Here is a 12,325-nt window from a genome sequence, read left to right on the forward strand (position 1 = left end):
GGCCGCTGCAGCTAGGAAAGGGCTAGGCATCTCAGGGCTTGAGTGCAGCTCACACCTAGGGACCATGGGACAGGAAGTGGCTCCTCCAGGCTCTTGACACTCCCCTCCCTCAGCAACTTCTGCCCGGGGCAGCCACATAGGTGGGTAGGTGACAGCACTCTCATGTGGACTCACTGAGGCCAAGTTATTTTTCTCTAGAGAGCAGCTTCCTTCCTCAAACACCTTCGATGGCCATTGAGTGCCATCATGTCTAGGCATCTGCGCACCCCAAACCTACATCCTGCTTCTGCTAGTCCTTCCTATGCTGTCCTCACCAGGGAGGAAAAACAAGTCCGCCACAGGCCTCGAGGGCCATTGACACCACAGAACTGGGTGTCCAATCTGTACTCATTTTGGTACCGCACATTTTCCCAGACCTTCACAGTGTACAGATCCCCGCTCAGGGAGTGGCAAGGGGCAGCTGCTAGAAACGACTGGCACCATTATGCCATATTGCCAGTGAGAAAACTGACATCCAGGGTCGTGACTTCTTCAGGAGATGGTGCCCGAAAAGTCAGATTGCCTGACTCCCAGTCCAGGCCTCTTCCAGACACTTGTCACATTCTCTGCTCCCCTCCTTACCCCCCAAAAAACTTGTATCCATGTGCATCTCAGCTCCTAGCTCCTCTCCACATCCCTCCCATGGATATGTCCCACTTCTGTGGACCAGGTTTGGGGAGGAAAAAGAGAGAGGACAGGACAGCTCAAATGGAGGCAGAAAGAAAGGGAGAGTTGATGACAAAAGGCTAGAGAGAGGTCCATAAGCAGACAGGCCCAGGGAGAGTAGCAGAGCTTGTGGGAGCCAGAAAGACTAATGGAGCCAGAGGTGCCAACGGATGAGGGGCATGGAAGAGGTAGGAGAGTTGAGGAGCAGGACCGAGTTGAGGAGCATGCCTCAGGTCTCACGCTGCGAGCAGGACCGAGTTGAGGAGCATGCCTCAGGTCTCACGCTGCTCTGTACCCCCAGGCAATTCTCTCGCTGTGCCAGTGGCCCCAGGTGGTACCACATAGCGTATCTGCTCTGTGCCTGTGGGCCGCAGCCTGGAGCTTGACCTCCAGCCTGGACCGCACCCACACCCCTAAATCCCCCAGGTCTCAGCCCTTGAGGCCCTTCCTTCCAGTCCTGCTCCTCTGTTCCCAAGGTGAATCCCAGGAGGAGGGGAGCTGATGAGGGAGGAAAGGAGGCAGCAAAGGGGAGTGAGTGAGGAGCAAAAGGGGCAATGTCTGGGCCTCGGGACAGCTGTGGGGGAGAGGCTGAGAAAGTGGGGGACCAGGTCCCCATCATGTCAACTCCCTCCACTCTGGGGGAGCTGTGTGTCCAGAAGGCAGAGCCCAGTCTTTGGCGCAAAGAGGATGCCAGCCCTCACACAGCCCACCAACCCACCACTTAATGCCCATGAGTCTGCTCTGCTCCCTTCTCTCTGGACTTGGCTTTGGAAGAAGGTTATAAAAAGGTATTAGGAGGGAAAACTGAGGAGACAGAGGGATTAGTGGGCCCTGAAAAAGAGAGGGAGAATAAAAGAGGTAACTGGAGAAAGTGAGGGCTGCCAGGTGCTGGAGAGAGCCAGGAAGGAGGGTGCCCTCTGGGCTGGGTCATTACTGAGTACTGTGAGCTTCGCTCTCCTGGAGCGCAGGGCAGCCTCCGTGGCCTGGCACTCGTAGGAGGCATCGTCAGAGAGCTCGGCGTCCGTGATCTCCAGGTTGTATTGCCCGGCATCCGCAGAGCCCACGACCCGGTACCTTGGCCAGGCTGCAGAGACAGAAAGTGGAGCTGCCCTCATCTTAGAATCAGCCCCCAGGGCACATCCTCTCCCCACTTCTCAGCCTCGCAGGCAGCACTCACTCCTCCCTCCACCCTGTTCTGGGACCCCACGGGCAGTCCCAGGTACAGACCCTCCGGTGTCACAGCCTCCTTCTGTGAGGCTGGGAGCCTTACAGCTGGAGGGAGGAGCGAGTGGTGGTGGGGGGCAGGGGGAAATAAACAAGAGCAGATGAAATCTCCAAAGCTGTTTGCAGACAAATGTCTCTCATAATAATAGGAAAGAAGGGAGGGGGGAGGCAGACAGCAGGGAGGAAAGGAGAGGGAGAGAGAGGGAGGGTGTGTGGGTGCTAGGAAATATAGGGCATGCAGCACAGACGGTGAGCTCATGGGCCAGAGGGAGCTGGGGGCAGGCCACAGGGCTCTCCCTCACCAAGGGCAGAATGGACGAGTGGGGTCCTGCCAGCTCTCTGCCAGCTCCCCTAACCCTGTCTCATGAAAGCCATGTCGTGGCAGGGGGCCCTCTGAGCCCCCAAGTCAGTTTCCAGAGCCCTCCTTCCTCCAGGCTCTCTGCAACCCTCACACCCCTGCACTCCTACTCCTTCCCCACCATCCGTTCCCTCCCATTACCTCCCTCTGTCCAAAGGCTATCGATTCTTCTCACTCCATATCTATTGATTGCTCTCTCTCCCAGTTTCTTTCTCTTTCTATCAATAGACCCACCAGATTCATCTCTTTCCTTTACCCAGATTATACAGACAAATTCCCTCTACTTGTACTAAGATATGGAAATAGCAAATAATCTAACCTCCCACCCACCCTGGACAATAAGAATAAAAATATACAATCCTTCCTGTACTTCAATCATGCTACTGTTCTACAGTGAACAATGTGTTTTTACAAAGTGTATTCTTTTATTTGGTCCACAACTCACAACGCCACTTGCAGGCAGGCAGGCCGGTGTCTGTAACACACGAGTCAACCAAGGCCCCGGGGGTGAAGTGGCTTTCCTGAGGTCACCCCTGGTAGGTAGGGGGGCAGGGCTAGACCTCAGGTGTCCTAACTCATCCACTCTGCCAGGTGCCCTTTCCAAAAAGTATCTTTACTTGTTTGGGAACATAGGAGATTGGGTTTTTGTTGTCTTTTTTTTTTTAAGGACTCACTTCTGCACTGGCTACATAGTGTTTCACAGAGGCCTGTTAAATGAATTAATAAATAAGTGCCCTGGCTGATACTAAAAGGAGTTCTTGGCTTCTGAGCAGATATGGCCTGGGCAGGGGCAGGAAAGGCTGGAGCAAGGCCAGCAGGCATGAAACCCGGCAACACAGAAGGGGCTGTGCTCTCCTGTTCTTTCAGGAGACCCCTCTCTCAGCACCCCCTGTGTCGCCCGTCTGCCTGCAGCTCCTCTCCTGGTATGTCTGTCTGTTTGAAGGTCTCTTGTGTGAAGGTCTCTTATTTTCCCTGGATTTCTTAAGTGTTCTGTTGCCTTCCTTGAGCCAGTCCATGGTCAGGAGGAAAGGCAGAGGTATGGGGTGGGGGGTGGGGGGAAGCAGTGGAGATATTGAACACATACAATGGGAGAGGCTGGAGCGCAGGGAAGGAGTGTGAGAAGTACAGGGGTGTTGAGTGTGGGGTGGATGCCATAGGCAAGGGGAGCAAAGATGGGACAGTCTGCATGCTGGGCTGGCTCGGCGCCCTACTCACCTTTGAGGCCCTGACCCATGCCCAGCGCCAGCCCGTCCTTGGTCCATTGCACGATCCCCGAATAGTTGAGGAGCACACAGGGGAGCACGGCCCGCTGCCCAGCCACCACGGTCTGGTCGGCTGGCTCCTGGCTGAAGCGCGTCTGGGTCCCTGGCAAAGCCAAAGCGGCACTGGGTAAGATGAGTGAGGAAGAAGCTGCGCAGGAAATCACCCTTCCAGGCTCCCACTCCCACCCTGCAACAGGCCAAAGAGACAGTCCAGGGCTGGAAAGGTAAGCTCTCCAGTCTCGGCCTACTTCGGCCCCTTCCTCAGGATGTCACTGCTCCATCTTGACTCATTTCTCCCCCATGGCCAGGGAGGAGCCTCTGGAACAGAAGTGCTTAGCAATCACTGGCAGTGTGTGGCGTCAAACAAAAGCCTTAGAGACTCCTCTAGTCCAGCCATCCTATTTTACAGATGGGGACAGTGAGGCTAAGGGCGCAGAGTGAGTTAGGGGATTGGAACCTGCAGCTCAGCACTCCAGGTCCTGGGTTGCTCCTCTGCCTCTGTGTAACAGGTGAAGCATCCATAACAAGCCCTGCCGGTAGGTCAAACCCCTGCGTCCCTGGGACACAAATACACCAGGCCCCGACTTGGACATGTGCTATAGTAGCCAGCATGTGGTAACACACGCTTGCAACTGTGCCAGGGACAGTCCCCAGGAACACACACAGTGAGTGCAGATTCTATGAGCAGGCACGTCCGCACGTCCACGGGGCAGCTGCCTGGGGGGTGATGGTGCACTCCACACAACATAGCTCTGACCCACTTCCCGCCACATTGGCCCTGTTCTGTGTGTTCCCCCCTTGCTCCCTGTGCTGGGGGCAGAAGGGCACACCCCCGCACAGGCTCAACCCCACACAGTGGGAGCAGAGAGCCACATGACTTTGTTCCACTCTCCCTCCGGCTGTGGGAGCTACACATGGCTGCCCGGCTGGCAGCTCGGCTTGGCCAGGAGCGTTTGATTAGAGAACTGCAGAGTAATTGCCTTTAATTGTGGAGCCTAAATGGAGCAGGGAATTGGATTGTGGGTTTCTTCTCCCCCACCGCTCACACCCACCCACTCCAACCAACAGTGGTTGGGGGGTGGTAGGACAGGCCTGTGGCCATAAGCATCCTCTTCCTGGGTAGAGAGGGAGATGGAGCAGATGGGGGACAGCGAAGGAAGAGGTCTGGGGCTTCCTAGGCATGTCCCCGATCTGTCACACCACTGCAATCCAAATTGGCTTTCTCTAGAACTCAGGGGACTCCTCCCCCTTCCTTCTCTCTATAGCCCCTATGTCTTTGCAGATACCACAATCCCCAAATCCAGCCCCTCCCCTTTTAAAAAGATTTATTTATTGGGCTTCCCCGGTGGCGCAGCGGTTGAGCGCTGGGTTGCGAAGCTGCCCGCAGCCTCTGCAGCGCCGGTTGGATCCCCGGCTGCCGGGTGAGGGTCCCACATGGCGCGCAGACCTCTCCTGCTGCCCGCTGCTCCCCTCAGCAGTATACTTCGTCAGTCTGCCTGCTCTGCTTTCCACTCTGACTCTGGTGAATTCTCTCGCCCTCCTGCGCTTCTGACTGTACCCAGTGCTTGTATAAATAAATAAATAAATCTTAAAAAAAAAAGACAGATAAATAAATTTCATCTTAAAAAAAAAAAAGATTTATTTATCTATGCATACAAGCACTGGGTACAGTCCAGAGGTACAGGGACAGAGTGAGAGGATTCACCAGAGGCAGAGTAGGGAGCAAAACAGGTAGATCCACTGAAATATACTCCTGAGGGAAGCAGTGGGCAAGACAGGAGAGGTCGGCTGTGCCATGTGGGTAGCTCCCTGGCCGGGCCGAACTCATGCTGCAGTGGCTGGAAATAGCTTGATAGCGCTGAGATTTAACCTCTGCACCACCAGAGAGGCCCAAATCCAAACCTTTTCAAACTCAACTTTCCAAAATTTCTTGCATTCCTCATCATTTCTGTGTGTAAAACCAAGGGGAATTTGTGCATCCTCTTCCAAGATCCTCCCGTCCAAGCCAACAGAAGCAAAGACCTAGTCTCATGCCCTTATCATCTTTTACCTGCAGCTCCATTTCACTACCTCTTCCAGTAAGCCCTCCTAGATTGATCCCTTTAGCTCCTTGTTTGCTGTCACTCAATCCTGCTGTCACAGCTCGGCCCATGCAATTGCCTGTCCCAAGCTATCAGTCAATGCCCACGTTTCTGTCTATCGTGGGGTGGGGGCAGCAGGTGGGAAGGTGCACGTGCCCTATTGTTACACCAGAATGAGAGCCGCTGCTGAAAGGCCAAGCGCCAGGCTGCCTCCCTCCTGTCACTCACCCTGTATATCTGACATCCACATTGGTGGCTGCATATAAAGGGGGTTAAGAAGGAGGGGTCAGGCTGGGAGTGGACTGATGGCTAGCATAAGGTCTACTACAAAGAGGCAGCCTCTTTTTGTTTAGAGTGCCAGTTCAGCTCTCTGCGTCTGCACTGTCAAGAAGTTAGAACAGCCCCCCCCACTTCTTGAGCTGCTCCCCAACTCTGCTGACCTGACAGCCCATCCATGCCTTCTAAAGAAGCAAAGGATAAGTTTCCTCCATACTTCCAGGGACTAGGGTGGCAGGTGCTGAGATCCTGGGGGAGGAGGTGGGTCAGGTGAGCAGCCAGCATTATTAATTCAGGCATTGTCCTCATTATTATTCAAATTTATTCATATCCTTGCGCATTTCTCTAGTGCAGATACATGCTGCAAACTCCACACTCATGGTTCTCCTTCCCATGGCCCCCTGAGCCCAAGTCAAGGGCTTGGGAGTGAAGTGGCCTGTGAACCCTACCTCAGGGAGGGAATTTAGATTCACAGCTTTCCTGCTGCGTGAGGGCCTGAACTCCCGATCTCGTGTGGCAATCTGGGGAGCACAGTGAGACCTTGGTTCCTTCTCAAGGAGGCAGCTCACCCTGCAGCAGGACCCAATGTGGGAAGCTCTTATAGTCGGGTCAGAGGGTCTCGTGATAGAGGGGGGAGCCATGTGACCTTGGGAGTGTGGCTTCCCCTTCTAGGCCTCCTTCATTCACCTGTACAATGACAAGTCTGGACCAAAAACTGCAAAGGTCCTTTTCAAGAGCGCAGGTTTAGGAGACAGACAGTTCTGCAGAGCTCCCTGCCGCTTCCTACCAGGGGACGGCCAAATGACTTGCTCTCCAAACCTCATTTCATCACTGGTGAACTGGGGGTGATGAGACCCACTCCTGGACTACTGTGACCGTTAATAGGATGAAGTGTATGACCTGCCTAGGACGTCCTCTGGCACGTGCCCACTAAATGGTAGCTTAAGGCCCTTATTTACCCTGGGCAGTTAGATAATTAGAGGGGTGACTGGAAGCCTGAGCAGGGCTGTGATAATCAAGGTGGTATCTGTCATCTTAGGGATTTGGAGGTAAAATTCCCTCTTGGTTTAGGTCTGGTTGAAACAATTTAGACTGGAGATAGGGGGATGGAAGCCTGAAGAGAATTCAGAGAGGAGGGGAAGGGAGGGGGTCTCTGGAATTTAACAGGATAAAAAGGTAGCCCTGAGCCTGTGGAAGTCACAGGCAGTGTTTCCTGGCTACCAAACAGTCCCTGCAGTCAGGCCAGTGCGTGAGGTAGAGTCCAGAAAGCCCACCTCTGTTCCCCACCTGGCTGGCCAGTGCCCCACGCCTGCCTCACCAAGGCCCATCCTCTGCGCACACACTGCAAGCTCAGCCCCAACTTTCCCTGGGTGGGACGCTGCTCCCTCCACTCCTGGGGATCAAGTGTCATCTCCTTTGTGAAGTCTTCCATGACTTGCCAGCAGGCCCACAGAGACCTGAGTAACTCACTCCTCATCACCTCTGCTATAGTCCATCCATAATGCACTGCCCTCCTGCCCAGGGGAAGCCCTCAGTCTGGACTGTTTCACTTAGCCCCAGCCGCTCACCTCGCACTGGGCCTGACCTCCAGGCACAGAAGTGTTCCCAGTAAGTATGTTGATCAGTGGAGTGAGGAGGCAAATGCTGGAGAGAACAGTCGCGCCTTGTGAACCCCATCAAGGACAGCGGCCCAGCACCCACTCTGACTCCACAGGGCAGAAACAGGGTCAGGAGAAGTTTCCCCGGCAGTGAAAGAATTACAGTCCTGGGGGCCCTGAAGCCAAGCTGGGAAGAGTGGGGGAACAGAACTCTGGAAGGTTCTGGTGAAAAGATGGGTGTGGGTAATGAGGAGATGAGGGTCTGTGAGGGAAAAATGAACAGTTGGGGCAAGCACGAGACAGGGCACAACAGGAAGGGCAGAGGTGTCCTAGTGGTGCTGCAGCCACAAAGGGGCTACCGGGGTGCTGGGCATGTCTTGAGAGGCACCAAGAACCACCAACAGCCAAACAAGGATGTGCACAAACCCCAGACCACACACTTGCAGGGGCACAGAGCGGTGCCTGCGCCTGAATCCAACTTCCAGGAAATCAAACCAGTGCCAAAGAGAAATGCAAGGGCTGGCTTGCTGGGGGTGAGGCTGAGGAGCAGGGTAGGAGGGGAACCAGGATGGACCTGACCACAGGGATCTGAAAACAGACCGGCCTCCTGCAGCCGTGTCAACTGCAGGTCATTGGCCACCTGGCAGCTCCTGTCCACAGGGAGTGCGAATCCCTTGAGCATTTTAAAGCAAGGTCCCCCTTGCTTTGATCCCGCCCTGCTGTCTCCAGACACCATCCCGATGTGGGGACTCTCAGGCAGTCACTGGAAAGACAGCAGAGGAGTCTGCTGCACAGGAGCACACAGGGGCTCACACTCACACCGATGGGGCCTGGCAGAGGCTGCGTGTGACAGAGACAAAGACAGACACCCGCACAAAGGTTGGGGTAGGGGGGAGAATGGGAGTGGAGGCAAAGCAAGGTGGGGAAAGGAGATCTTGGTTAGAAAGAGGACAGGGTAGAAAAAAAATACAGGCTGGAGGAGGAGTTTCAAGGGAAATCACCAGGAAAGCTTTGACACAAAGCCCCTGAGTCCTAAAGACCCAAGTGGGGGCAGAAAGGCAGGGAACTTGAGGGTGGCTGGGAGGAGACCAGACGAAGAGAGCAGGGCAGGTCAGGTACATGGTGGCCCTGGTGGGTGTCTGCGCCTACCTCTTACTGGGTTCTCTCCCTTAGACATGTTGCCAAGAAGCTGGGGGTCTCAGATCAGTTACCCCTCCCCCATGTTAGAAGCAGTCTTTCCCACCAGGAGAAGAGAGTCCTAGGAGGCCCAGTCAAGGCTCACAGGCAGGTGAATAGTTGAAGAGAGTGGGAGATGGAGCCAGACAGAGCCTGAGGGCCAGGGGAGCACAGAGGGATGGGGAAATTAGAGCAACAGGAGATACCTCAGGGACTCTGCTCCCTGCACAGGGGAGGAGAAGCTAGAACTGGGAAACCCAAATTTCCCACGACTTCCAGCCCCCACCCCATAACTCCACACTCCTGGAGGTTCTGACTTGGAATAGTGCCTCCCCTATTCCTCCTCCTCATTGCTGGGGCCCAGGTTATCGCGTTTCTCACAGTCAGCCGTGGATTAAACGTTACTTGTGTGTGCCCGCTTCTCCCACTCTCCTGCGAGCCCCTGGAGAACAGAGATGCTTTGATTTACCTTTTTTGTCCATTCAATCCCAACAACATTCATTAATAATAATAGCTGTAACTATAAGATGCCAACTATATGCCGGCACTAAGGCAGAGACCTTATAGATGTTGTTTTTAGCATTATACTCTGCTGCACAGGGGTGGTTATTATCTTCATTTTATAGAAAAGAGAAACAGGGAAGACTCTGTGTATAAGGCACGGGCATGAGGCGGCAGAGGAGGAGCGCACTGAGATGCTGAGCAGCGCACCACACCGCGGGAACACCCGCGCATCTTCCCAGGGAACTAACTCGCCGGCCCCGCCCTGGGGAGCACGGAGGGTGCTCCCATGCTCTGTGCCATCCCCACTTTCCACCGCAGACTTCCTGCCATCCTCACCATGTCACCTGCTGAGTAGGAGTGCTCCCTGGACCCGGGCTGGTGGGTGCCCAGGAGCCGCGCAGGACTGGCCCGGCAGGCTGCCCCCGCAACAGTGGAAATCTTGATGGGAAGATCCTCATGTGGAAGGATAGTGGAACCCAAGTCTGGGCCGACCATCCACAGCATCCAGAGAAGTCCCAGTGATGCACAAAATGCCAACCTTTAAGCCACCAACGCCCACCAGTAGGAGGATTTAAGGGCCGGTCCCTGTGTCCAGCACATCACCCAGGCCTGTTCTCTTAATGGACCCAACAACCCAGTGAGATGGGACCAGCCATGAGCAGTGTCCCCATCATACAGCTGGTGAGTATGGGACCCAGTAGGCAAAGAGAAGGACCAGAACACCTGACTCCCCCAGATGCCGTCTCAAAAGTCCAGAGACAGCTGTCCCCACCTCGCATTACTCCCGGTCACTGTGCAAACTGTCCCCCGCTCCCAGTGCCTCTTTGTCTCCCTGGACACTATGTCCTCACGAGGACATGGTTCCCCTTTTCTCAGCACCCCATCTCCTCAATCCTGTCATTCTGGGATGACACTGCCTCCCAGCTCTGTTCTCCACCGGCCTCTTCCATCCTCAAGCCCAGCAGTGGGGTCTCAGTTAGGCCAGGAGGGGCCACCTGTCCCAGTCTGTGTGTGAACACATCTCCTGTCCCCCCTGGGCCTGTTCCTGGGGCTTCCAGGCTCCCCCACAAAGGTGTGGAAAGGACAGAGATATTGAACCCCATTTTAAACTAAGAACTAGAAAGTGGCCTCCTCATGGATCAGAGAGAGGTTGAGAATGCTTCCAGGGCTCTCACATACATGTTGCATACTGCTTATGGGTCACATGCACTGCACCCAAGCAGACATGTTCATCATCGGTGTGCACACACGCACGCACGCATGCACGCACACACATCCCTCTTTCATCCAAGGCATGTTTCCTCACTCTGTGTCTGGGCACAGGAGTCCTGGAGACATCCAGTTGGTTCCCAGAGCCCTGCCAGCCAGGCCACGCAGGAATCAGGAGTGGGGCCAGGGAAGCCAGGCGGCAGGAGAGGGGGTGCGGGGTTGGGTCCTGTCTCCCTGGATTTATCAAACGAGCAGTAATGAACCCCCTGGGCTGCAGCAGCCCCCATGCTCTCCACTCCAGCTCACTGCTGGTTCAAAGGGAAGCCTTTGATTCGCACCGACAGCTCTCAGATGGAACTAAATCTCTCCACACTCCACTCTTCTTCTGCCACTCTCCCTCCCTTTCTCTGCTCTCACATCTTCTGTCTCCCTCCTCCAAGACCCCCACCCCCACCCCCACCCCCACACTCCAGCCATTCCCTTCCTGTTCTATGAAAATTACAACAGCCAGAGAGGCCCTCCCTTTGGATTATCTCACCAAGAAAAGAGGATTGCAATTCTCTGGGCTGGGCCAGCAGAGGGGAGAGGAGAAAAGAAAGAGATTTGTACTTCAGATAGTGGAGGAGTGAAGACCTGGGAGAAGGGAGGAAGGAGATGGAGGCAGGGTGGGCAGAGGGGAGTGCTGGCCAGGGCAGGCAGAGCAGAACAGGCAGGAGAGAAGGCAAAACCTGCTGTGGGTAGAGGGGTACAGAGGTAGAGAAGGAAGGGGGCTCTTAGACCAGAGGCTCCCAGGAGGGCTGCATGAGTCAGTCCCATTGCCTGAATTTTGCCTTATACAGAGTCCAGGCCCAAATCAGAAAAACATCAAAATCATGTGACTTCAGAGGCTGTAACCCATTCCTGTGACAGGTAATCAGGTATGACTAAGAGTGAAATCAGGTGATGTGGAATCAGATGAAACCCCCCCGACCTCCGACAAGTTTCCAAACATTTGAATTATCTTCCCCATATTCCTGCTCACCAGCAATTATGATATCAAAACACTGCCTCCATGTCACAGTTTGAAGTGAACAAGACATAGTGAGCAGTAGGGACTTCAGATGCCTTCACTCAATCAACCCACCGACCTTCACCACCTCCCCTTTTTGGTCTATCTGATCGCAGGAAGCCAAAGTCAAGCCAGAAGAACCAGTCTCTCCTCCCTCCCCTACCCTGCTGGGCAGAGCCAACCTCATGTCTATTTCCAGGGCTGGGAAGGGAGGGGGTAACCTGGGAAGGAGGGAGTCTTTCCAGGACCAGATGGGATTTCACAAGTGGCTACAACCTGGCTTGGTGTCACTCCTTGGGCAGAGCATGGAGGCTGGCTGCGGGACTGGCTGGTGCTCACAGTGACAAGCATGTGGCTTTATTGGTCAGGGCTAGTGGATTAGTCACCAAGAGAGGCAGAACAGAACCCTGAGTGAGGCAAGGCGGATGAGCCTAGCGCTGCCTGCCAGAGAGGATATGCATGGGCCAGGAGCCGGGAGATGTGGACTCATCTGCTCCTGACGCTCTAAGTCACTAGCTGTGTGACTTGAGGGAGATCACCTCACTTCTCTGGATCTCAGCTCCCTTAAATGGCAAAGAGGGAACTGAATAACCGGACCCCAAGGGCCTTTCCAGCTCTGATGTTCTAGGATCCCCATGCATCTCCTGCAGCCTCAGCCACACCTTGCTGGCCCTTCTAAGGTCAGCCCGTGTCCTGACCCTGTCAGTCTGCGAAGGAGAACTGGTCTACCAGGTCATCCTGGCATTCCTCCAGCAGGGTGTAGAGGGAGGCCTGCAGGCTGGAAAACTATGACACAGGCTGAGAGGACCCAGCTTAGGGGAAGAAAGGTCACTGCTGTGCTATTATTATTATTATCTGCTTTTCCCTGTAAGAAACTTCCAATA

General features: G+C 54.7%; 1 protein-coding gene and 1 long non-coding RNA gene across 4 annotated transcripts in view; one reads left to right on the forward strand and one right to left on the reverse strand.

The window, feature by feature from the left end:
* The window catches only part of KIRREL1 (kirre like nephrin family adhesion molecule 1), a 96,489-nt gene that overhangs the window by 14,792 nt on the left and 69,372 nt on the right, over nt 1-12,325 (reverse strand). For 2 of the 3 annotated variants that reach the window (XM_037499430.2, XM_037499429.2), the window contains exons 2-3: nt 3,503-3,652; nt 1,640-1,789 (exon numbers count right to left, since the gene is read on the reverse strand). In XM_037499430.2, the coding sequence (XP_037355327.1) occupies nt 1,640-1,789; nt 3,503-3,652 (300 nt within the window). The remainder of the gene's footprint in view (nt 1-1,639; nt 1,790-3,502; nt 3,653-12,325) is intronic. The other variant, XM_037499431.2, reaches the window with a different exon arrangement.
* Nucleotides 7,387-11,381, forward strand: LOC129145181 (uncharacterized). The gene is made up of 3 exons (XR_008550372.1): nt 7,387-7,514; nt 9,307-9,865; nt 11,233-11,381. It is a non-coding gene; the product is annotated as an uncharacterized LOC129145181 (long non-coding RNA).

This window comes from Talpa occidentalis, unplaced genomic scaffold, assembly GCF_014898055.3.
Source record: "Talpa occidentalis isolate TD23 unplaced genomic scaffold, MPIMG_talOcc4v2.1 talOcc4.9, whole genome shotgun sequence".
In the NCBI taxonomy this organism is placed as follows: Eukaryota; Metazoa; Chordata; class Mammalia; order Eulipotyphla; family Talpidae; genus Talpa; species Talpa occidentalis.